The sequence below is a fragment of the Talpa europaea genome (genome assembly GCF_964194135.1).
Source record: "Talpa europaea genome assembly, chromosome: 11".
Taxonomy (NCBI): domain Eukaryota; kingdom Metazoa; phylum Chordata; class Mammalia; order Eulipotyphla; family Talpidae; genus Talpa; species Talpa europaea.
The window spans coordinates 87551429-87577247 of record NC_140078.1 but is presented as its reverse complement, the minus strand read 5'-3'; the positions used below and the strand labels follow the sequence as shown (position 1 = coordinate 87577247).

The 25819-nt window shown below is 41.0% G+C and overlaps 1 protein-coding gene across 1 annotated transcript; it reads right to left on the bottom strand.

Moving 5' to 3' along the window:
• Positions 1-14: 14 nt before the first annotated feature.
• NKIRAS1 (NFKB inhibitor interacting Ras like 1) lies at positions 15-22243 on the bottom strand (the record flags this gene model as incomplete). The annotated part of the gene is made up of 3 exons (XM_084248016.1): positions 15-390; positions 8926-9167; positions 22150-22243. 3 exons carry the CDS (start codon positions 22241-22243, stop codon positions 148-150), a joined length of 579 nt encoding a protein of 192 aa, XP_084104142.1. The 3' UTR covers positions 15-147.
• Positions 22244-25819: the final 3576 nt, after the last annotated feature.

Genomic DNA, 25819 nt, shown 5'->3' with positions numbered 1-25819 from the left:
AATGAGAATGGATTACCTCATTTCATGGGACACAATAAACTTAGCACAAATAAATTAGTAACAAGTGCACTGAATGACCTATTTTAAATAAGTTCAGGCGTTCAGAGGCTATCCCTATTCAGCAAACAACTGTGGTGATATTCACTCTTAGTTCTCCGAGCTAGAGTTCCCTTTGTTTTTCCTCCCAGGTAAAGGAAAGCTCGATTTGCTCTGAGGCTGGGAAAGTTTGCTGGCTAATAAAGTGAACGGTTCAATCAGAGTCTTCCGATCTGTAACCGTTACCTCCCACAGTCGCACTTTCTCACTTTTTGCCCACTGCTGCGCCACTTCAGCGTCCACTTGTCTCTGCTCTGAGAGGTCAATTTTGTTTCCTAATACAACAATTGCTACCTGAAAGAAAAATAAAATGGTCATACTTTGCCAACATCGCTTCCTAGGCAAAATTGAAGAAAAATTACCCATTTAACAGATGGCTTCGTCAAAACTGATTCTCAGATGTGACCTCAATTACACAATAACCTCCCTTAATTTTATTTTTTTAAATGCAGGTTCTCCACAGGTTGCTATGAAATATTTTAAATTAACAACAGGTGAAGTTACTCAGATATAAGCAGAGGGTACACTTGGGGAAACTGAAAGATACATGAATGGTTTAACTGAAATGTATCTGCATGTAAGTTTATTTTAGTTACACCTACAATTCTGGATTTGTAGTACGTATTTTAAAATATGTAAGACAGCTCCTGAAGCTCTGAGTTCTGCATCCTTAAAACCTAAGTTCCGTAAGAGGAGAAATTTCTTTTTTCTAGTCACATTATTCCCAATGAAGAAAAATGCCGGATCTAAATAACAGGAACATTTTACAACTCAATTACAAGACAGTCTTTCACCTAAAAATCAAAGCTTACTGCACACCAGGCACTGTTTCAAGAAAGGACCAGATCACAGGTAACAGTCACAAGGCGAAGACTAGGAAGAGAAGGGGGAAGAGAACATCCAGATTTTCCCATGGTGACTGTAAAGACAACAATAAAGCAGGATGGTGGGAAAGCTGAGGAAAAACAGCAAGAATTGTCAGCGAAGGTATCTCTGAGAAGCAGCTTTGAGCTAGGGGCCTCTGAGCCAATGCTGTGTTGCTGCCTTTAAGTCGAGCTCCCTATCCTCCAGTTAAGGGACATGTTCTTGCTAGGAAGAAGGAGCAGGTCCCAGGGCTCCAGTTTCTTGGCAAATCTCATATTCTGTTTCTTAGCAGGAACTATCCCTCTCAGCCTTCTTGACTCAGATTTTCATCTTCATGTACATTCCCTAGTCTGACTTCATCTTCCTTTCCTCCCAGTTGCAGAAACTGCTCCACTCTGACCCTAGAGTTCAACAAAATCTCTTTCACATGCCCCCCACCTATCCTTTGAAACCCCACAATTGAAGACCGGTGCTAATAGTCTCAACTACCTGCTCCCCTCCCCCATCTTGTTGCTGCTTATTAGACCCAGTTCTTAGTCACCTGCACACTACTTTTATCTTAATCCTAGTGATTTTGGTAGCCAGGTGGATGATCCTTCCAGTAACTGGGTCTTGGCTCCCTGACATCTCTGATGACTCTCATCCTCCTCACCTCAGCCACTCACCCCATGAACACGTCCCAGCCCTGGCAATTTTACTTGCTCCCCTCCATGATTTTCAATTCCAGGAATCCAATTCTTAGCTCCACCTTCCTAGTACACAAATAGCCTAGCTGCAACAATTTTAACCACCACAAAGATTTATAATCCTAGCTCTATAGCAGGTCCTCAAATAATTTTTTGTTACAATATCAATGAAAAATAATCCTTACTGATACTGAAAGAAATGTTTCAAAAACCCTCTTTCATTATTGGGTTGTTGGAAAAGTCAAGGAGTATTTTTTCCTATGTTTGTCAAGCAAAAATGCATCATGACTTTACCAAAACTCCTACATATACATATATATGTATATATATGTGTATGTATATGTGTGTATGTGTATATATATATGTGTGTGTGTGTGTGGTCAGTTCGTGTCAATTTCCAACAATCTATTGACAGTGTTAGGTGAGCTCTAGCTGTACTACTATTACCATTGTCCTTCAACCCCACTCATAGATATAGTTCCTTATCCACTTTAGATTCTTCTATATACAACCTTGCTGCCTGTCACATAACATACATAGTATTCACTTGGCAAAACCCCTACCTTGGTTACAGTGAACTCAGTTGTGCCTATACTACTTTTCTAAATTGACTGGAAAAAACCACTCTGCTGGCTGTCCCAATTAACCGCTCAAGTGTAGCGGTGGTTTCCAGCAAAGTATTTCCCCCATCCACTCTAACAAAGCAACATCTGCCTTGGCCCTCTTCTCCATCATCTTCCTTCCTTATCCTCAATTGATGTCCATACGTATTCAGTAAGAAAGCACAATCACTTAGAAGAGAACCACATGCCCCCACCACCACACTGAAACCTCCTCCCTACTTTTTAAAGTGCTGCTCATTATTTGCCTCTGGGACATCTTTATTTCTTGGCTTTCCTGATACCTAACTGGCCACTATTTCAGGTATCTTCCCAACTCTCCAACTGGTAAATGGTAAAGTGCTTCAGGGCAATAGCATTTCAGCTAAACTTGCTTCTCACCTTGTCCCCCAGTGTCAATACAGCAACCAAAATGATCATTTCGAAACAAGTGTCTCAATCTCATTCATATTAAGAAAAAACAAACTATTAAAATACCATTTTCGCCCACAAGATCCACAAAATCCAAACACACTGTTGTCAAGACTTGAGAAAAAGACATTTTTATACCATTACTGTTAAAGGTAATCTGGCTACATATCTGACCCCACTTCTGCTGACCAACAGCAGATACCTTCTAATATACAAGATAATAAATGCATAATTTTTTTACTGAGTACGAGTGATGCATCTACACCCATACAACAAATATGCACCAGTTACGGGGGGCGGGGGGGGGAGCAGTTCTATTACATGAAACAACGAATTATAGAATAGTATGTATGCTACCTATGGTGTAAAAAAGGGAGTAATTATATTCCTATTTACCTTTATTTATAAAGTTTGAAGGATGCCTCAAAAAAGGTAAATGGTAAAACATAAAAAAAGCATGCTTACAGGCCTCCCTGGTAGCACAGGGTTAAAGTCTCAGTGCTATCAAGCTATCGCCAGCCACTGCAGCATGAATTTGATCCCTGGCCAGGTTGCTGATCCACATGGTGCAGCAGACCTCTCCTGTCACACTGCTGAGGGGAGCAGCAGGCGAATTTCAGTAGATCCATCTGTTCTGCTCCCCATTCTGTCTCTGGTGAATCTTTACATCCCCCGCACCTCTGGCCTACACCCCAGTTTGTGTGTGCATAAATAAAATCTTTTTAAAAAATTTAAAAGCATGCTTGAAGCAGAAGAACACACATGGTGCTTAAGGACAGGAGTGGGAACCAGAGTTCACTAGTTTTCTATATATCATTTTTATTTCTGAACCATGTTCAAACATTACTATTTAATTAAAAAATATAATAAATGCAACATAAGGTCCTATCATTCCTTTGCTCATGAACAGTGGCTTCACTGTAAACTACTGCTCTCATCTCCTACCAAACTCCTAACCCCATTCTTTGCCTTCAGTGCTATTCCTAACTATGACGAGGAAACTCCCAGGCCAGACCCTCCGCCTGGCATCCTCCTCCTCCAGACTTCTGCGTGGACCCCTCCCTCACTTCCTTCAAATCTGCTATAAAAGTCACTTATCAGGAAGACCTTCTAGATGACCCAACAGAAAACAGTACCCCCTATTCCCGCTCTGCTTCACTTTTTTACATAGCAGCATCATTCTTCAGTGTATTTTTGTTAGTTGTCTCTCACCCTTTTAATCCCAAAACAGAAACTGTATGGGACCAGGGACTCTGGTTGTTTGTCTAGTGTACTCCCTGCATCTTGAACAATGTTAGGCGCATATTAGTATTTGCTCAGTATTTACTGACTGAGTATGCTGCTTAAATAACCACATGAAAAAGATACTATTATTACCCTCATTCTACAGATAAGGAAGCCAAGATTAAAATATGAAGTCTTGAGTGTTCACTTACCAACTCTTTCAACTTCTGAGAGGCAGGGAAGAGAATCCAGAGGATACTTAAGAAAGTACCTAACACAATCTACAGAATCAATGCAATCAATTGATTTCCCTAAATTCGATCCCCAGCCAGGGAACTAACCCACATATGGTGCAACAGACCTCTCCTGTTTTGCCTTCTGGTCCCCTTACGAGGGTATTTCAGTCCATCTGCCTGTTCTGCTCCCTACTCTGTCTCTGGTGAATCCTCTCACTCCTGCACCTCTGGCCTATACCCCAGTTCTACTTAAAAATAAAAAAAAAATTTTAATTTAAAAAAAAAAAAAGAAGAACTGAGGGTCCAGAAATAAACCCACATATTTATGGACAATTGATCAACAGCAAAAGAGTAAAGAAAATACACTGGAGGGGCCTCCCTGGTGGCACAAGGGGTTACGCATCAGCACTATGAAGCTGTCTGCAGCTACTGCAGCACCCGCTAGGGAGCTGCCCCACATGGTGCAGCAGACCTTTCCTGTCTCGCCTGCTGCTCCCCTCAGCTGTGTATTTCAGTAGATCTGCCTGTTCTGCTCCCCACTCTGTCTGGTGAATCCTCTCACCTCCCTGCACCTCTGGCCTCACCCCAGTTCTAGTATGCATAAATAAATAAATCTTCAAAAAAAAAGAATATACACTGGAACAAGAAAAGCCTGTTTAGTAAACGGTGCTAGGAAGATTGGACTGCCACATGCAAAAAGAATTAAAACAGATCTCTTACCATACATGACAATTTAAATGGAATAAAAACTTGAATTTAACACCTGAAACCATAAAAATACATAGATGAGAACACAGACAAAACTCTCCATGACTTAAACTTCAGACGAATCCTCAGCAGCACGGAAAACGAAGGAGATGGGACTACATCAAATGAAAAGGCTTCTGTACAACAAGAGAGATAATAAATCAAAGAGACACCCTACAAATGGGAGATATCTGCACCGCACACATCTGACAAGGGACTGAAATTGAAGATTTACAAACAGCTCATACAACTCAATGAAAAGAAAACAACCCAATCAAAAAATAGGCAGAAGAGCTAAACAGGCATGTCTCCAAAGAAGACATACAGATGACCAACAGGCATATGAAAAAAATGTTCATTATCACCATTTATCATCAGGGAAATGCAAATTAAAATCACAATAAGATAGGGGCCTCCCTGGTAGTGCAGGGTTTAAAATCTCCGTGCTATCAATCTATTGCCAGCAACTGGTAATGCGTTTGATTCATGGCTAGGGAACTAACTCACACAGCACAGACCTCTCCTGTCTGACCCACTGCTCCCCTCTGCTGTGTATTTCAATAGAGCCACCTGTTCTGCCCCCCACTCTGTCTCTGGTGAATCCTATCACCCCACCCCCACACCCTTGGCCTACACCCCAGTTGTTGTATGCATAAATAAATCTTTAAAGCAAAACTACAGTGAGGTAACACCTTACACCACTAAGAATGGCCTATATTGAAGAAAACAATAACAGGGCCTCCCCAGTGGCGCAGCAGGTTGAGCGCAGCACTGTGAGGCTGTCCGCAGCCTCTGCAGCATGGGTTTGATTCCCGGCCGGCCAGGGAGAGTCCCATATGGCATGGCAGACCTCTCCTGTCGCACCTGCTGCTTCCCTCAGCAGTGCTTTCTGTCTGCCTGTTCTGTTTTCCACTCTGTCTCTGGTGAATCATCTCAACTGCTCGCACCTCTGGCCTGTACCCCAGCTATTGTATAAATAAAAAATAAATCTTAAAAAAAAAAACAACAACACAAAAATAAGTGCTGGCAAGGGTGTGGAGAAAAAAGAACCCTCATACACTGTTGGTTGGAATGCAGATTGGTCCAGCCCCTATAGAAAGCATTGTAGAGGTCCCTCAAAAGACTAAAAACGGATCTGCCAAGAAACATGGCAATTCCATTCCTAACTAGAGAACATAAAAACACTACTGCAAAGGGAAACCTGCACTTCTGTTTATTACAGCACTATGTACAGTAGTGAGGCTATGGAGACAACCTAAATGCCCAAGAACACGAGTGTATTAAGAAAATGTGGTATACACACACAATAGAATACTACTCAGAGATCAAAGAAGGTAAACTCATGCCATTTGTAGCAATATGGATGAAGCTGCTGGAAGGGATTATGCTAAGTGAAATACGCCAGAAGGAGAAAGATAAATACCAGACAGTGTCACTTATAATGTGGAATACAGAGAAATCAAACAAAGGGCCAGGCAAAAACACTTTAAAACCAACCCCTGAAAGCTGACCATAATCTGAGGCATCCAGGAAGGGAGGGGGAGAGAGAGAAGGTTGATATGGGAGGAAGGAGGGAGAGCACAATGGACTATGGTAAACTCTGGGTGCTTTGGTGGTGGAAGCTAGAGTGACCACACCTGACCTGAGAAAACCTATTGTGTCAAAACATAAACAAGGGTGTAAAACAATGGTATATACTTCATTAATAAATAATACATAAAGTAACAGTATTTACCTGTAGATGTGGAAAAGATGGGAAGCAGGAAGGAAAGGAGCATTCCTTACCTGCCTTCTTTAATCTCGTGAAGATTGAACTTTGTGACTATGGTTATTCACAAATATTCAAAATAATAAAATTAAGTATTAACAGCCCAGATGTCCTTCAACAGGCGAAGAATTAAATTTGGGCACATATCATAGAAGACGACTGAGCAATAAAAAGGGGTGAACTACGGGTATGTGCAACGACTTGGATGACTTCCGCCCCCCCTCACCGGGAATGATGCGGAGTGAAAAAAGCTGAAACCTAAATGTTACATATGTAGGTTTCCATGTATGTTATCTGTCTTGAAATGACAAGGTTATAGAAATGGAGAACAGATTAAGAGTTTGTCAAGGGTTAAGGAGTAATTGGGGCTGGGAGGAAAGTGGGTATGGCTATAAAAAGATAACATGATGGGCCTCCCCGGTGGCGCAGCGGTTGAGCGCTGGGTTGCGAGGCTGCCCGCAGCCTCTGCAGGGCTGGTTCGATCCCTGCCCACGGGGTCGCCTGGCGAGTGTCCCACATGTCTCGCAGACCTCTCCTGCTGCCCGCTGCTCCCCTCAGCTGTGTACTTCGGTCCTTCTGCCTGCTCTGCTCCCCGCTCTGTGAATTCTCTCACCCTCCCGCACTTCTGACTGTACCCAGTGCTTGTATCAATCAATCAATAAATCTTTTTTTAAGACTATTACTTCCGCAGTTTCATTTTTTTATTTTATTTTTTTTTAAAGATTTATTTATTTATTTATTTATTTATGCAAGCACTGGGTACAGTCAGAAGTGCAGGAGGGTGAGCGAATTCGCCAGAGCGGGCAGCAGAGCAGGCAAAGTGACGAAGCACACTGCTGAGGGGAGCAGCGGGCGGCAGGAGAGATCTGTGCGCCATGTGGGACCCTCCCCGGTGGCCGGGGAGCAGCCGGGGATTGAACCAGCACTGCAGAGGCTGCGGGCAGCTTCGCAACCCGGCGTTCAACCGCTGCCCCAACGGGAAGACCCCAATAAATCTTTAAATAAAAAAAAAAAAAGAAAAGAAAGTCATTATTGTTTAAAAAAAAAGATAACATGAGAGATCCTTGCAATGCAGAAAATGTTCTGTATCTTGACTGAATATCAGTATCATGGCTGTGATATTGTACTTAGCGTATTAGAGAAAACTGAATAAGGCATCTCAATTTCTTAAAATTGCAGGTGAATCTGTAATTATCTCAAAAGATTTAACATAAAAAAAAAATCCAGTTTAAGAACATCTAGCCAGTGATATTTTTTTTTTTTTTTCACGTCAGAAGGGTAATGTGCCGACGTCGTAAAACAAGGTTTAAGGGAGGCACATCTCACACAGCCGCGTGAGCACCCAATCATCATGCTTATGAACCGGAAAAGGATCTAGCCAGTGATATTAAGCAGTACATATTAAGGTTCCTAGATGACTAGATAAGGAGCCAGACATGTGGGTATCTGGAGAAAAATCTGCTCCAGGCAGGGAAACCAGCAACTGAGAAGAAATTCATAGGGGAACAAAATTATTGTGTTGGCTGTTGGTGGGAATACAAACTGGTCCAACCACTATGGAAAGTTTTTGGAGAACCCTCAAATTACTAAAAATGGAGCTACTGTATGATATGACCTAGCAATTCCACTCCTAGGAATCTACCCAAAGGACACAAAAACATTAATTTGAAAGGAAACTGCACCCCTATGTTCACTGCAGCACGATTTACAATAGCTAAGCTATGGAAACAACCTAAAGCCCACAAACATGACTGGATCAGATGTGGTACATACACAACGCAAGACTATTCAACAATCAAAAAAGATAAACTCATGCCATTTGCAGTGACATGGATGCAGCTGGAAGGGATTATGCTCAGTGAAATAAGTCAGAAGGAAAAAGAAAAATATCAGATGGTCTCATATAGGAGGACTATAGAGGAACTGAACAAGGGGTCAGGAAAAAAAAGAGACTAATTATAAATCAAATTATAAATCTAAGATATACAGTGGGGGGGTAAGAAGGGGGAAAATGGGAGGGACGAGCACAAGACACTGGTGATGGAGTCATTAAAATTCAACTTAAACAGAGCAACAAGCAATGAGAGAAAGTCAAATGCTGGTACTGATCCAACTCAGTCCTGTATTTCCTGGGCTAGAAAAAAAATTATGAAGATTACAGATACTATGAATACAATACAATGCTTTAAAAATGGTAAAAAGTACCCCAAAATCATGCTGTAATTTAATTAGTATTAAAACTCAGAGTTGATTTTTTTAACACACCTACCCACCTCTTTTTTGTCTTTAAACTTATCAATTTCTTTCTTCAGAAGCTCCACTCTTTGAAAGGATTCAAGGTTATTCACACTGTACACAAGAACAAAGCCATCAGCAAATGAAAAATAATGCTTTGGCAGCTCCACGCCTTCCTTCAGGCCTCTGGTGTCATAAAGATGTAACTGTTCCTTTACTCCCCGATCCGTTTCCACTGAAGCCATATACACATCTTCCATTGTTTCACAATCTTCCATTCCTGAGATTTAAAAAAATTACTCTTTTGGAAAACTCAGTACCAACTGTTGAGTATTTTCTTGTCCTTTCAAACTGAATTTCTATGTTCCCTATTTCCTGTATGTAAGAACACTTGGGGGCCTCCCCAGTGGTGCAGTGGTTGAGCGCTGGGTTGCGAAGCTGCCTGCTGCCTCTGCAGCGCCGGTTCAATCCCCGGCTACTCCCCGGCCACCAGAGGAGGGTCCCACAAGGCACGCAGACCTCTCCTGCCGCCCGCTGCTCCCCTCAGCAGTGTACTTTGGTCCTTCTGCCTGCTCTGCTCCCCGCTCTGGTGGATTCTCTCACCCTCCAGAGCTTCTGACTGTACCCAGTGCTTGCATAAATAAATAAAAAAATATAAAAATCTTTAAAAAAAAAAAAAGAATCACACTTGGTTGAGACTCCACCAGCCCTCGCCCAAGGAAACCCCATCAGGGAAAGTGCCAGAGTAGCCAGAGACCTGGTGACCTTCCACAAGAACCTCCCAAGCCCTGCGCACACAAGCAGAGGTCTCCTGAACTTCTGTGAGACCCCACCAGTCCCCACCAGACCTCAAAGGCCTCAAGACTTACTAGGAGAGCCTGCCAGTACTGAAATCCTGGATCCATGTCAAGGGAGGAAGCCAGAGTGGCCAGAGGCCTCAGGAAACCCCACCAATACCGATCCAGACCAGCAAAGGCCTTGTAACTTTCGGCAGGACCCAGCCAGCACTTGCCTAGACTGGAAGAAGCCTTGCACCCTCAATGCACCCACCTGGACCCACAAAGGCCTTGTAATTTCCCACAGGATCCCCACCAGCACCCACACAGACTGGTGAGACCCTGGACTGGCAGCAGGGAGAGAGCCTGAATGGCCAGAGGCCTCATGACCATCCATGAGACCCTGCCAGCTGCTCACCCAAATAGGTGAGAAACCCTAACCAGTGAGGTGGTTGGGAACCATACCCAGAGATAAGACCCCATACAGTAATTGGGTTCCAAAGCTAATAATGGGCAGAAGGAAAAACCCAACAAACAGCAACATGAGTCCCCAAGTGAAGAATACAGACAGAAAACAAGTCAATTCACAGACATGGAAGCTATGTTCTCCCTATGAGATACAGAGCTCAGAACGGCAATGATAAAGAAATTGAAGAAAACTCAGAAAAACAAATGAGTGCTGTTAGAAATGAAATCAATGAGGGCTTCCCTGGTGGTGCAGGTGGTTGAGTGTCTCACTGAGAAGCTGTCCGCAGCCTCTGCAGTGCCGGTTCAATCCCAGCCAGCCGGCGAGAATCCCACATGGTGCAACAGACCTCTCCTGTCTCACCCGCCGCTCACCTCAGCAGTGTATTTCTTATGTCTACCTGTTCTGTTCCTGCCCTGTCTCCGGTGATCCTCTCACCCTCCCGTGCATCTGGCCTGTACCCGGGTTCTTGTATACAAACAAATAAATCTTAAAAAAAAAAAAAAATGAAATCAATGAGCTGAACCCAGAAATTGAAGCTCTAAAGATAAAAATGGAGTCTCAGGAGTTCAAAAGAGAAATACAGGAGATGAAATTACTCAGGAGAAAGTTGTGGAAGTAGAACAGATGAAGTGGAAAAACCAGTCAATGTACCTGAAGATGCAAACGTTGAAAGAAAATACAAGACACAAAGAAAGGGGACAATATTCCCTGCTTGTGGATTCGAAGAATCAACATTGTCAAAATGGCCATTCTTCCCAAAGAAATATACAGATCCAATGCAATCCCAATAAAAATGTCAATTTCAAAGAAGTGGAGCATATAAATTCATATGGAACCACAAAAGGCCCTGAATAGCAAAACCAAGCTTGCCAAAGAAGAAAGAGGATGGAGGTATCACATTTCCAGGCTATATTATAAAGCCATAATAATTAAAACAGCCTAGTAGAACAAAAATAGGCCAATGGAACAAAACTGAGAAGAGAGAAATAAACCCATATTTATGGATAATTAACCTATGACAAAGGAGTCAAAAACATACACTGGAACTAGAAAAGCCTCTTCAATATATGGTGTTGGGAAAACTGGATAGCTGTATGCAAAGGAATGAAACTAGGCCATGCTACATATACACTAAAATCAACTAAAAATGGATCAAAAATTTGAATGTAAAACCTGAAACCATAAAAGACATAAGGAAACACAGGCAAACATAGGCAAACGTTTCATGACAGGGTCTCCCTCGTGGTGCGGGGGTAAAGCCTCAGCACTATCAAGCTATTGCCAGCTACCACAGTATGAGTGTGATCATTTGCCAGGGAGCTGACCCACATGGCACAGCAGACCTCTCTTGTCTCACCTGATGCTCCCCTCAGCAGTGTATTTCAGTAAATCTGCCTGTTCTGCTCCCCACTTTGTCTCTGGTGAATCCTCTCACTGCTCCCCCACCCCAGCACCTCAGGCCTATATCCCAGTTCTTTATGCATAAATAAATCTTTAAAAAAAGTTCACAATCACTTATTAGAGGAACGCAAATCAAGACCATGATAGATACCATCTCATACCTGTGAGAATGGCCCGTATCAAAAAAGATTAGAAACAAGTGCTGGTGAGGATGTGAAGAAAAGAGAACCCTCCAACCCTGCTGGGGGAATGCAACTGGTCCAGCCCTTATGGAAAGCAGTATGGAGGTGTCTCAAAACATTCGAAATGGATCTGACATTCAACCCAGTAATTTCACTCCTAAGCATCCATCCAAAAAATTCAAAACCGCTAATTCAAAAAGAAACACTACTTCCATGTTTATTGCAGCACTGTTTATTTCAGCTAAACTATGGAAACAACCTAGGTGCCCCAAAACAAGTGAATGGATCAAGAAGATATGGTATAGGGCCTCCCAGGTGGCACAGCGGTTTAGCGCTGGGTTGCGAAGCTGCCTGCAGCCTCTGCAGCGCCAGTTGATCCCTGGCCGCTGGGTGAGGGTCCCACAAGGCGTGCAGACCTCTCCTGCCACCCACTGCTCCCCTCAGCGGTGTACTTCATCAGTCTGCCTGCTCTGCTCTCTGCTCTAACTCTGGTGAATTCTCTCACCCTTCTGAGATTCTGACTGTACCCAGTGCTTGTATAAATAAATAAATCTTTATAAACAAACAAATAAATAAATCTTTAAAAAAAAAAAGAAGATATGGTATATATACACAATGGAATACTACTCAGCAATCAAGAAAGATAAAGTCATGCCATTTGCAGCAACATGGATGGAGACTGAAAGGATAATGCTAAGTGAAATAAGTCAGAAGGATAAAAATAAATATGGGACAGTATCACTTATATATAGAACATAAAGTAACTAAATTAATAGTCAGATAAAGACAAGCTGAAAACTGAACCCTTGGTAGGTGACAACAGAACTGAAGTACCATATGGGGAGAAAGGGTAAGAATGAAGAGGGAAGGAAGCACTATGGTGGTGGGATAGGAGTGAGTTGGTGGTGGGTGCAGTATGGTGGTAATACCTGATGGTGGGGTACCCCAATATGACCTCAGTAAAAATTTAAAAGTAGTTTAATGAACAGTGGTTTTAAAAAATATATATTTCTTCTGTATAGAAATAAAAAACTGTCAGAGATTTACTATTAGAAAAATTTTAAAAGTGATCATTACAAGAGTCAAAGAAATTGACACCTAAATTAGGGAATCAAAGGCTGATTTTAAAAGTCTCTTTAACCATAAATGGCGTCATTTTCTTCATCAGAGCTAGTGACAGGACATGGGGGACGTTTACTGTTTTCTGTGCATTTTCCACTAATTTCCAAGGTCTATTTAAAGGATTCAAAAATTTACATGTCCAGGCTGGGGTTGGGCATCAGGCCTTAATTCCCAGGTATCTACTGGGCACTTTTATGTAAATATCCTGCAAGTACATCAAACTAACAACACTTGTCTTTCCTCCCACACCTATACCTCCTGCTTTCTTTCTTTCTTCCCTTACTCACTATCCTCCTGGAACAGTCCAGATTCTCACTGAATAAAGAAGGTGTGGGTAAAAGTTATCAGAAACCAATGACTCTACTGCTGAAATACCTGCTTAGTTAAGCTCCTTCCTCTACCCCACTGCTTTATCTTCACTTGAACCACTGCAATAGCTCAGTATATACCTGTATCCTTTTCAGACTGCTGAAATGTCAACACTGTGTATCCTTTCCTTGTCCTTTCTTTATCCTCTTCCTTTTCTTTTCCCACTGTGCCTTGCACAGTTAGTACCATTTTATACTTAAAATTTTTCATACCTAATCCCCTTCAAAGCTGGTGTGTAAACTCCTTGAGATCCAGGACTATGGCTAATCTATCACTGTATTTATGAGAACAAATTGTCTTACATATGTAGAAAGTCTTTACTAAATGTTTACTGAAATGAGTGAACAAAAGAGCAAACTCATAATTAATGTCACAATTTCAGTCCCTTTCTTGCCTGAATGATACTTTTTTCCTGTCACGCATGCACATTTAAGAAAGTTTATATTGGACCTCTCTGGTGGCGTAGGGGCTAAGTCTCAGCACTATCATGCTGTGGCCTGCTGCTCACCTCAGCAGTGTATTTCAATAAATCTGCCTGCTTTACTCCCCACTCTGTCTCTGGTGAATCCTCCTACCTCCTGCACCTCTGCTCTACAACGCAGCTCTTGTATGCATACATCAATAAAAATAAATCTTAAAAAAGTTTAAGTATTCTCTAAAGGTCTATTTTATCCAGCATAATACAGATATTATGCTATCCTTTTAAATAAGATACATGAATTTCAAACAAAATTGTCAAAAAACAATGACCTTGGTTACTCCACATGGTAAACAGAAATACTTACATTTACTATAAATAGATGTACTTAATATAATCATTAAGTCACCACCAACACACATTTTTAAATCAACTAAAATACCAAAAAAGTTTTCTTTTCCCAAAGTTTAAAGAAATCAATAGTTTTCTTATATAAGTTAAAAAGGAGGAAAGAACTGTCAACTGAAATAATTAAACTGCATTTCTAAAAATATAGTTATTAACATAAAAAAGAACTTTTCACTGGAAATCAAACTTAAATGTGGCTCCATATAAACTTCAATATTTTTTGTTCAATTTATGTGAAAAAATATTACTGGCATTTTGATATGAATTACAGTTTATATAGTCTACTTTAAAAATTTTTTTCCAATAAGTGCCATCAAAGAAGTTTCACTATATAGTTGTTTAACAGAGTGACAAGAAGTAGGTGTTGTTAATATTTGGGCTCTAGGAAGATTAGGAACTTTTTTTTTTAAGATTTATTTATGCATGCCAGAACTGGGGTACAGGCCACAGGTGCGGGGAAAAGGGGGTCAGTGAGAAGATTCACCAGAGAGAGAGTGGGGAACAGAACAGGCGGACTGACTGAAATACACAGCTGAGGGGAGCAGCGGGCGAGACAGGAAAGGTCTGCTGCGCCATGTGGGTTAGTTAGCTTCCTGGCCAGGGATCGAACTAGTACTGCAGAGGCTGTGGATAGCCTGAGGCCCCAAGATTAGTAACATTTTGAAAGACATACTAGAAATAAAGCCATTCTTTCCAAGAGGCAGTTTATCATACTTTCAGCAAATGTTTAAGATCAACTATGTACACAGCACTATTCTACAAGTTATTCTAGAAATGAGAAGCAATAACTTCCGGCTTTACTTGAAAATGATTGGATTAGTTTTTATGGTAAATGATAAGCATCTTAAAATCTCTGCAGTAGAAGGAAAATTATTAACTTTCTCTAAACTTCATTCTTTATAGTGGTGATATGGAATGAAAAATTTTCCTTTGACACAGAACTGTTACAATTGTGCAGTTATATATGCTATGTTTTAAAGGTGAGAAAATATATTTATGCATACAAGAACTGGGGTACAGGCCAGAGTTGTGGGGGGTGAAAGGATTCACCAGAGACATTGTGGGGAACAGAACAGGCAGACTGAAATACACTGCTGAGGGGATCAGCGGGCAAGACAGGTAAGGTCTGCTTTGCCATGTGGGTAGCTCCCTGGCTGGCAAGGGATTGAACTCATGCTGCAGAGGCTGTGGATTGCTTCATAGTGCGGTGTTTAACCCCTTGCGCCACCAGGGAGGCCCTGGTTTGCATTTCTTGACTGGCCATTGTCAAGTCATCCACACCAGCAGCAGGGAGAATGTTCAGTTGCCCCTGAATTCCATTCACAGAGATGATGTACCGATTCTTGGCTCCTGTGTTGTTATTCCTTTGTTGTCAGCAGAGTTGATCAATAGCTAACACTGGAAGGACCAAGGAAATCTGGAATTTCCCACCAGGCGCCAACCACTTCCTCTCTTCAACATCAGAAAGAATGAGTTTTTTACATATATAATAATCTTCATCATAGCCACTGTTCTTAGTTTTAACAGGAGACATTTTTATCAAAATATTCTCCCTGGGCCTCCCTGGTGGCGCAAGGGGTTAAGCATTGCACTATGAAGCAATCCGCAGCTTCTGCAGCACTAGTTCAATCCCCGGCTGGCCAGGGAGAAACCCACATGGCACAGCAGACCTCTCCTGACTCACCCACTGCTCTCCTCAGCAGTGTACTTCAGTCAATCTGCCTGTTCTGTTCCCCACTGTATCTGGTGAATCCTCTCACTCCCCACTTATCTGGCCTGTACTCCCACTCTTGTATGCATAAATAAATTAAAAAAAAAAAAGTTCTCCCTTGAAGGCAGTAGGATCAAAACAACGGTGGGGGTAATTGTGGGGGTAATTGTACTGGGACTATAACCACGACGAAAATACATACATTGTACAAAAATGAAAAATTATGTAAAAAATATATAAAATAAAAATTTAAAAAAAGTTCTCCCTTTTCTTGTTTTGCATTTAACTGGAACATTCTGTTCAAAGACTTATTTAAAATAAGTGTCCTGGTCATAAACAGCATGAACAGGCAGCACTTGAGACTGTTCTTCTTGATTAAGAGGTAAAACTGGGGCCTCCCTAATGGTGCAAGGGGTTAAGTCTCAGCACTATGCGGCTATCCATGGCCTGTGACCCACGTGGCGCAGCAGACCTTGCCTGTCTCCCCTGCTACTCCCCTCAGAGTGTATTTTAGTCAATCTGCCTGTTCTGTTCCCCCCTCTGTCTCTGGTGGCTCCTCTCACCCCCTGCACCTCTGGCTTGTACCTTAGTTCTTGTATGCATAAACAAATCTTTTTTTTTTTTAAAGAGGTAAAACTGCCTTTATTTCCATCCTCAAACTTGGAAGCTTCATTTTTATTTTACTACCAATCTTTCTGCTTGCTATATTTTTCTGCAAATAGCTTTTTGTTGTTCTCTCTTCCACATTGGGATTCTTTTCACAGACAGGGTTCAAATTCTCTTAGAATTGATTCCAATTATCATATAAAGTAGACACTTTTACAGAATTTCTTTCTGAGTACTTAGGAGAATCTGGCCTGTCTTCTCCTTTGGGTGTGTTTACTGCAGATGTTGGGATGACTAATATTGCTATAGTAACATGAGGTTGTTCAGTTTCGTTTGCCACTCTCTCCTTTCAGCTTTCAAACTGCATCAATGTTCTGCGTACTTGCTTCTGTGGCTTCCCAGTAATTCAGTACTTGGGAAATGGGAAGTTTCACTATGCCGTCATGAACAGCAAGTGCTGGTGACTCCTTGTTGAGAGGAGAGAGAGGGACTATGACTTGAAGAGTGATTATCAGTTACAACTTCCTTGCAGTTTTTTTCAAGCATTTGATCACCCACAAACTCATGATTTGTGGTTTTGTGTGGGCAATGAAGCAGATGGTGGTGCCCGGTTTCAAAACCAGAGCCAGAGGGGTGGAGGAATGGAGGGTTTAGGGTCAAAATAAGGGGGGTGGGAACAGTATGGGGAATAGAACCAAAATGAAAATGCATACATTGTGTAAAAATGAAAAATGATGTAAGAATTATATAAAATAAAAAAATACATAAAAAAAAAACCTGAGTCAGATTTGCTAACAAAGTCCTGGACTAAATATTTATTTATTTATTTATTTATTCATTTTTTAAAAGATTTTATTATTTTTTATTTATTTATTTATTTATTCATTCATTCATTCGAGGACTGGGTACAGTCAGAAGCGCGGGAGGGTGAGAGAATTCACCAAAACCAGAGCGGGGAGCAGAGCAGGCAGAAGGACTGAAGTACACTGCTGAGGGGAGCAGTGGGCGGCAGGAGAGGTCTGCGCGCCATGTGGGACCCTCCGGTGGCCGGGGAGCAGCCGGGGATCGAACCGGCGCTGCAGAGGTGCGGGCAGCTTCGCAACCCAGCGCTCCACCGCTGCGCCACCGGGGAGGCCCCTGGACTAAATATTTAGGCTTATTATGAAAGGAACAACTCCAGGGAAGACATGCACAGGGCAAGGTACAGGGGAAGGGCGCAGAGCTGCCACGCTCTCCCCTCTGCAGATCTCCACATATTCACCAGTCAGGACGCGCTCTATTCTTTTTTATTTTTCTTTTTTTTTTTCCTTTTTTTTTTTTTCTAGAGGCATGTTTTATTTATTTATTTGTTTGTTTGTTCGTTTGTTTTGTTTATACATGCACTGGGTACAGTCAGAAGCGCGGGAGGGTGAGAGAATTCACCAGAGCCAGAGCCGGGAGCAGAGCAGGCAGAAGGACCGAGGTACACTGCTGAGGGGAGCAGCGGGCGGCAGGAGAGGTCTGCGCGCCATGTGGGATCCTCCTCCGGTGGCCGGGGAGCAGCCGGGGTTCGAACCGGCGCCGCAGAGGCTGCGGGCAGCTTCGCAACCCAGCGCTCAACCGCTTTGCCACCGGGGAGGCCCCGCTCTATTCTTTTTTAAATGCACTTTACTTTGCTCCTGTTATATAGGTTTTGTCTCTTTAGTCCATATTGCACAAAATTATTCAATAACCATTTATTGATATGGATATTAAGGGGAAAAGATTAAAACTTTAATTTTAAAGAGTAGGGCCTCCCTGGTGGCACAAGGAGTTAAGTTTCAGCACTATGAAGCTGTCTGCATCCTCTGCAGCGTGAGTTCAATCCCTGACCAGGGAGCTGACCCACATGGCGCAGCAGACCTCTCCTGACTTGCCCGCTGCTCCGCTCAGCAGTGTATTTCAGTCAGTCTGCCTGTTCTGCTCCCCACTCTGTCCTGGTGAATCCTCTCACCCCCCACATCTCTGGCCTACACCCCAGCTCTTGTATGTATAAATAAATCTTTAATTTTTTTTTTAAATAGTAGAGAAGTATGCAATATGTGATATGGTCCCTATAAGCACTTTTGCGTTGATATATGAGCCAAATCCAGAAGAAAAATCATATGGATAACGTTCTTTAGCAGTAAAACACCCCATCTTAAAGTTTTTTGAGAATTCTTGCTATAGTTTCCCTAAACACCCTCAACACTAGGGTGATTTCTAGTATGTGCTTCACATGAAATGTCTAAGTATTACATAAAATCTCCATAAAGTATTAAAAGGAATAATCATACAATAACAGGTTGGACCATCAGAAACCAAAAATTTCCTTCATCAGCACAGTTTTTTACACTAAGGGGTGAGATTCAGTGTTTAGTAAGGGAAAAGTATTCATAGGTTTGAGTATCTATATCATCCTGTGATAAATTTCCCTAATTAAGGTAAGTGAAAGGTTATTCCATTCAGACACAAACTTATCAGGTTTTGATTACAAAAATAATTTAAAGACAAAAATAACTGAAACTTTTGTCCCATTGAATGTATTATCCATCAAAAACCAATTTAAGCCTCCCTACTGGCCTAAGTCTTTAACTGCTATGGCCTGAGTTCAATTCCTAGTCAGGAAGCTAACCCACATATGGTGTGGCAGACCTCTCCTGTCTCACCCACTGGTCCCCTATTTCAGTAAATGCCCCTGTTCTGCTCCCCACTCAGTTCTGGTGAATCCTCTCACTCCCTGCACCTCCGGCCTATACCCCAAATCTATGCCAAGAAAAAAAAATTTTTCAAAAAAGTCTAGTTTCTTCCTCCTCCCTATTAAGCTTAGACCTTAGACCTTTTAAGATTTTATTACTCAACTAAAGTCATGACTCTACAATCACTTCTCTAGATCTCCCACTCCATGCTGCAGGGCAATTACCCCTACCCAATATCAGAAGATAAAATGCAATTTTCTAGAGAGGGTAAAACTGAGGGTGCAAGGTGGGATAGAGGGTGTGAGTTATACAGTGAAAACAGGAGACAATTAAACGATGTGCCTGTGCAAATACACTGTAGGTTGGAACCCCCAGTTAGCTTCCCTTTCTCTTCTAAAATAGGCTAGCATTCAGGATTTCCCAGCAAATTTACCACCCAAATCGCCAGAGTGAATCTCAAAGTCATGAACCTTGTCTACAAGCCTAGGGATTTCAATTAATTTCCTCCATTTTTAATTATGAGCATACAACCAGGAATTACCAGGTATATGAGGAAAATTCAGAAAGAAAGCCTCTTAGAGGAAAAAAAAGACCATGTAAAGAAAACAAAGAAGATACTCAATATTGTACTCAAAGATGTAAGATGATAAACAGTAGCAAGATACATCAAGTGAAAACTCGATGAAGGGCTGGAAAGTAATGAGAAAAACGCCCCGAAAACAGAGCAAAAATAATGTGAGAAGGAAAACAACACAGGAGAAATTTAAAAATTAAAGGAATAGCCCGGAAATCCAATATTCAAAAAGAGAAACAGAAAGAACAGAGGAGGGAACGCATCAACAAATAATTCAGAACTGAAGAACATATTTCCATAAGGAAGGGCTCACCAGGTGCACAGTACCATGGATGAAAACACACCAATTCTAGGACACATCACTGTGAAATTTCAGAACACTGCAACAAAGAAGAAAGCCTACAAAAGCTTCCACAACCAAAGTAACATGAAACATAATAGCTGTGAGCTTGTCAAAAGCAACCCTAGATGCAAGAAGATGAGAGAATCTGGCAAAATAGAAGATATACATTTGAATGAACCAGCAATTTCACTACTAGATATATGTCTACCTAATAGCTTGGATAAATGTACAACATTGTTTATAGCAGTTTTATTTCTAATGCCTCAAAACTGTAAACAACCCAAATGTTCATCAAGACAGGACAGAGATATAGTCACACAGCAGAATACTATAAGACAGTGAAAATTAAACCACAGCTACCTATAACAACATGGATGAACGTAACAAATAAATGTTGAGTAAACAGAGCCAAATGACTCCACTGACATAAAGTAACAAAAATAAATTATATTACTGATACATATAGAGGTGGCACAACCATTGATATAAAAAAGGATTCACTAAAAATCAAGGGAAAGGCCAAGTTATAATTGAAAAACATGGCGAGCTACTAGAGTACATTCAATGTTCTACTTTTGGACCCATGTGGACAGTTTGCAAAGATTTGTTTCATAATTAATCAATAAACCATGTATGTGTTTTATGCACTGTTTCATATGTATTTTACTTTAAAGCTGAAAAGATGACAGTGGAGTCACGCTTTCAAATTCTGAAATAAAATTATTTTCAACCTAAAATTCTATACTCATCAAAATAATAGTTTAGCTGTGAGAGTAAAATACATTTCAAATATGTGATGTGTCAAAGAATATATCATATACATTCTCTCAGGAAACTATATGAAGAGACCTATCATTTTGAGGAAAATAAGAGTCTAAATTTTTTTAAAAATACATTTCCATAAAAGGGCCTCCCCTGGTGGCGCAGGTGGTTGAGCACAGCGCAGTGAAGCTGTCCGCAGCCTCTGCAGCACCGGTTTGATCCTGGCCAGCGGGCGAGGGTACCACATGGCACAGCAGACCTCTCCTGTCTCGCCTGCTGCTCCCCTCAGCAGTGTATTTTGTCAGTCTGCCTGTTCTGTTCCCCGCTCTGTCTCTGGTGAATCCTCTCACCCTCCTGCACATCTGGCCTGTACCCCAGCTCTTGTATAATAAATAAATCTTAAAAAAAAAAATACATTTCTATAAAAATGTTATCTTACCATGTGGTATGTTTACTATGCTATTTTATTATATCCAATAATAAATATATTTTAAAATAATTTTAATCCATTAAAGATATCAAAAGATAGCTTATAATAAACAAAAGCTGTCAGGGCATTTAGAGTATAAAGGGTATTTTTTTCCTAGGCACAATTTATTTTTTTACATAGGTATAATTTAGATTCTGCAGATAAAAAATTAAGAGTCATTAATGTAGCACTCTGGCAGGAGGAATACTGAAACCAAAAATTTTGAGATCTGCTGGCATAAGCATTATAACAAACACCAAATAAGGATTTAATCAAAATTGTTAGGCATTATTTAGAGAAAATATAAGAGAAGCAGAGCTGATCAAAATAGTTAATGAAAGGCAGAAATATGCTATAAGGTACATGCCAGAGATAAATACTTCAAAGATCTATGACTCTATTTCTCTAACATAAATCTCCTTTCATTCTGATCTGTAATTTGTCTTACTTACTAAACCATAATCCCCTTAGATGGTGTTTTCTTCTGTATCCTCAAAAGGTCTCATTATCTCATTACCACCTATATCATATAGCAAGTAATTAACAACTGTTTAAGTCAATGACTATATGAGATAATCCAATTCATAAAATTAGGTCACTGCAGCAAAGAACTGCCTCTTCCATTTTTTAAAACCTATGCAGCAGTACTGGACTGTCCTGTTTGAAAATATCAAGTCAGTGATTCTATGACTCCTATGACCCCTACTCAGGAAACCACATGTATACATGTGGACACATACGTTTTTTGACCTGTTATAGCACAATATCAAGTACTCTTGAATTTCAATAACAAAGATTTTTTTTCTATATTTCTCCCCTCTCTATGACTTCTATGACCCTTCTGGTCCCTCTGATTACACCTCACTTTTGTGTACCATCTTTAGGTTGGCATGACCAACAAAACACCCCTAGCAGTTCCCAGAATCAACAAAGAAATGAAGTAAAAATCATCTTACCAATAGTATGATTCCCATAAAGAAGCTGCTCCAAAATTGCTGTTTTCCCAACAGATAACAATCCACAAACCACAACTTTGCAGCCTTTTCCCATCTTCTCTCAGGATATCACTGTAAAAAGAATCACAAGTCCTTATGAGCATAGCAGGTCTTTAAAATTATATACTGTTGAAATCAACCTCTTTTTCCTAAGTTAAAAAAAATTTTTTTTTTAAGATTTATTTATGCACTGGGCTGCAAAGCTGCCCGCAGCCTCTGCAGCGCTGATTCAATCCCCGGCCCCCCATGAGGGTCCCACATGGCACGCAGACCTCTCCTGTCATGCCCGCTGCTCCCCTCAGCAGTGTACTTCATCAGTCTGCCTGTTCTGCTTCCCACTCTGGTGAATTCTCTCTCCCGCGCTTCTGACTGTACCCAGTGCTTGTATAAATAAATAAATCTTTAAAAAAATGTATTTATGCATACAAGAACTGGGATACATGTCAGAGGTATGGGGGTGGTGAGAGGATTCACCAGAGTGGGGAGCAGAACAGGCTGATTGACTTAAGTACACTGCTGAGGGGAGCAGCCAGCGAGTCAGAAGAGTTCTGCTGCGCCATGTGGGTTGCTCCCTGGCCATCTGCAATTGAACTCATGCTGCCGAAGCTGCAACAGCTTCACAGGTTTGCATTTTAACCCCTTGTACCACCAGGGAGGCCCTCTACTTTTGAATTTAATAAGCAAATCATACATGGGGTGGGGGGGGGGCTGGTTAAATCTAAAAAAAGGACACACAGAAGAATGTCCTTCCAAACCCTTTTTCCAAGTTGTGCTTCCTTAGAACAATCAGTTACCAGTTTCTTATATATCTTTACTGATGAATTCCAAATAATTGTAATACATGTAACCAAAACATACTTGTTTGTTTCCAAAAGGAATAAACACATTCTACACAAAAATATTTCAATACTAGTCTACAAGAATCCCAATCAAATCCTGGATGAAACTAATTCTATAAAGACTGTCTTTTGGCCTCCTGGTGGCACAGGGGTTAAAGACAGCGCTATCAAGCTATCACCAGCCACTGCAGCACAAGTTCAATCCCCAGCCAGCCTGGGAGCAACCCACATGGCACAGCAGATCTCTCCTATCTTCCTCACTGCTCCTCTCAGCAGTGTATTTCAGTAGCTCCTCCTGTTCTGCTCCCCACTCTCTCTGGTGCATCCTCTCCCCTGCCCCAACTCTGGCTTACACCCCAGTTCTTGTATGCATAGATCTTAAAAAAAAAAAAAAAAAACTGCATGCTCATTAATATAGAAAAATCCACATTTGAACAGAAAGTTAAGGAGACAGGGGCCTCCCTGCTGGCATAAGGAGTTAAGTCTCAGCACAATGAAGCTATCCGCAGCCACTGAAGCACAAGTTTGATCCCTGGCCAGGGAGCTGATCCACATGGTGCAGCAGACCTCTCCTGACTCACCTGCTGCTCCCCTCAACAGCGTATTTCAGTCAATCGCCTATTCTGTTCCCCACTCTGTCTCTGAATCCTCTCACCCCCTCCACCTCTGGCCTGTATCCCAGTTCTTTAATGCATAAACAAATAAATCTTAAAAAAGTTAAGAAGACATATAAATAAAAATTTGGATAAAGAATGGACATAATTTTTTAAGCAAACATTAATTCTATTAAAGCTGCTGTTAGTCTTTACTCAGGCCAGTGAGAAAATGGATTTTGTTAGCCACCTGGGCTCTCTTATACTTCTTTTTGTGTCATACTTTTTACTGCTAGATAAATTACTCAGGGCCTTAAACTAGTTCTCCTAGCTTCCTAACATATCCAAAGAGCAAGATCAAGTAACATTTTCTTTCTTTTTTTTTTTAAAGTACATTGACCTTTATTTATTTTTTAATTTTTATCTATCTATCTATCTATCTATCTATCTATCTATTTATTTATTTATTTATTTATACAAGCACTGGGTACAGTCAGAAGCGCGGGAGGGTGAGAGAATTCACCAGAGCCAGAGCGGGGAGCAGAGCAGGCAGAAGGACCGAAGTACACTGCTGAGGGGAGCAGCGGGCAGCAGGAAGGTCTGCGAGCCATGCGGGACCCTCCTCCAGTGGCCGGGGAGCAGCCGGGGATTGAACCCGCGCTGCAGAGGCTGCGGGCAGCTTCGCAACCCAGCGCTCAACCGCTGCGCCACCGGGTAGGCCCTCAAGTAACATTTTCTTCAAAGCTTTTATTTTCCAGAAAGCAAGGTACCAGAAGCCAAGGCAGACAAGAAACAAGGCTCATTAAAAACAAAATATCCTGAAAAGAAAATTGAAACTTCAGAGTGACTTTTGTCATCTCCTACCACCTTATTTCCCCAATGTTCTTACCTAGAAGCATATTCAATAACTGACTAAAAGCAATGTCCCAACTCCCTGAAGTCAGAAAACAATAATTGCAAAGAAATTCAAGTAAACATTCTGATAAAAGGGAACCTGGATATCTTTCTGTGGTCATATACTTACTGGACTGTGACAACTAAAAACTCAGTACAGACATAACTTTCATGGTGGCAGAACAGCAGCTGTATTTGTATGTATGTGTATTGTATATCACTATTGCTTTTCTTCTTTACCAACAACGAAAACACTAAATAACAAGTGAATGTCTACCAAACCTCTATTTTCTCAAAGCCTATAATTTTTTTATGACCCAAATGAACCACAATACTAACCTGATGAGAAGGAAAATTTCAATGCTTTCATTACGGTAGTATAACAGCAACACAGCATTTCCTTCCAGAGCACTGCATTTTAGCAGCAGAATCATCACCACCACTTATGTGATGCAACCATTATTTCCTGGGTAACATACTTGGGATGTTTTTAAATCATCCTAAGTATATTTATCACTGTTTTAAGTAGAACCACTTAGGGAACTTTCTTTACATTTTCAACATAACTGCAACAGAAAATTTCTTAACCCTTCCTAAGTGTAGAGTTTTATGGTATGGTATGGTTTGTATAGTATGGCATCTCCTATGTCAGCAACCATAGCCCATTTTAAAAGATTTTCTACACCTAACTGAATTAATGATTTAATGTCATTTCATTTATCATCAAATTATACTCCCTCTGCATATTGTGGTCTCCTGTAAGTTATACCACTGAATCTTTCAAAGGTTTTTAATGATACCAGTTAAAAAAAGTTGCCAGCAAACCATGTTAGAAGAGGAGGAAAAAGAAATATATCTGCCAGAGGGTAAGAAAAATGATGGCAGCACAGAACTATTCAGCTGTAAGAAAAGATTTCTGTTAGAATCTAAATTCCTATGTTTCTATTGTTATTTTATAGTGTTACTTTTCTTCCTCTGAAAATATCTTAGTTCCAAGAAGAATTTCTAAATACCAATCCTTATTTCCTCTTTCCTTCCTGTTCAATCAAAAAAAAAAAGCCCCTTTCCCACACATTATACCAGTCTTCAAAGTCAAGTGCTTTCAAAAGCAAAATACAGTGACTATAACTGAATGAAGCAAACAGTAATAAGAAAAAAAAACCCAATGATTAACAGAATAGATCCTCTGTAAAAAGGAGGCAAATTTGATGGTTGGGGATCACAGATAGCTGGAAAAATGCTGAAACCGACAGTATCCTGAGGAATTCAGAAATCAAATACTCTAGTCTTGAAAATAGTCTTAAT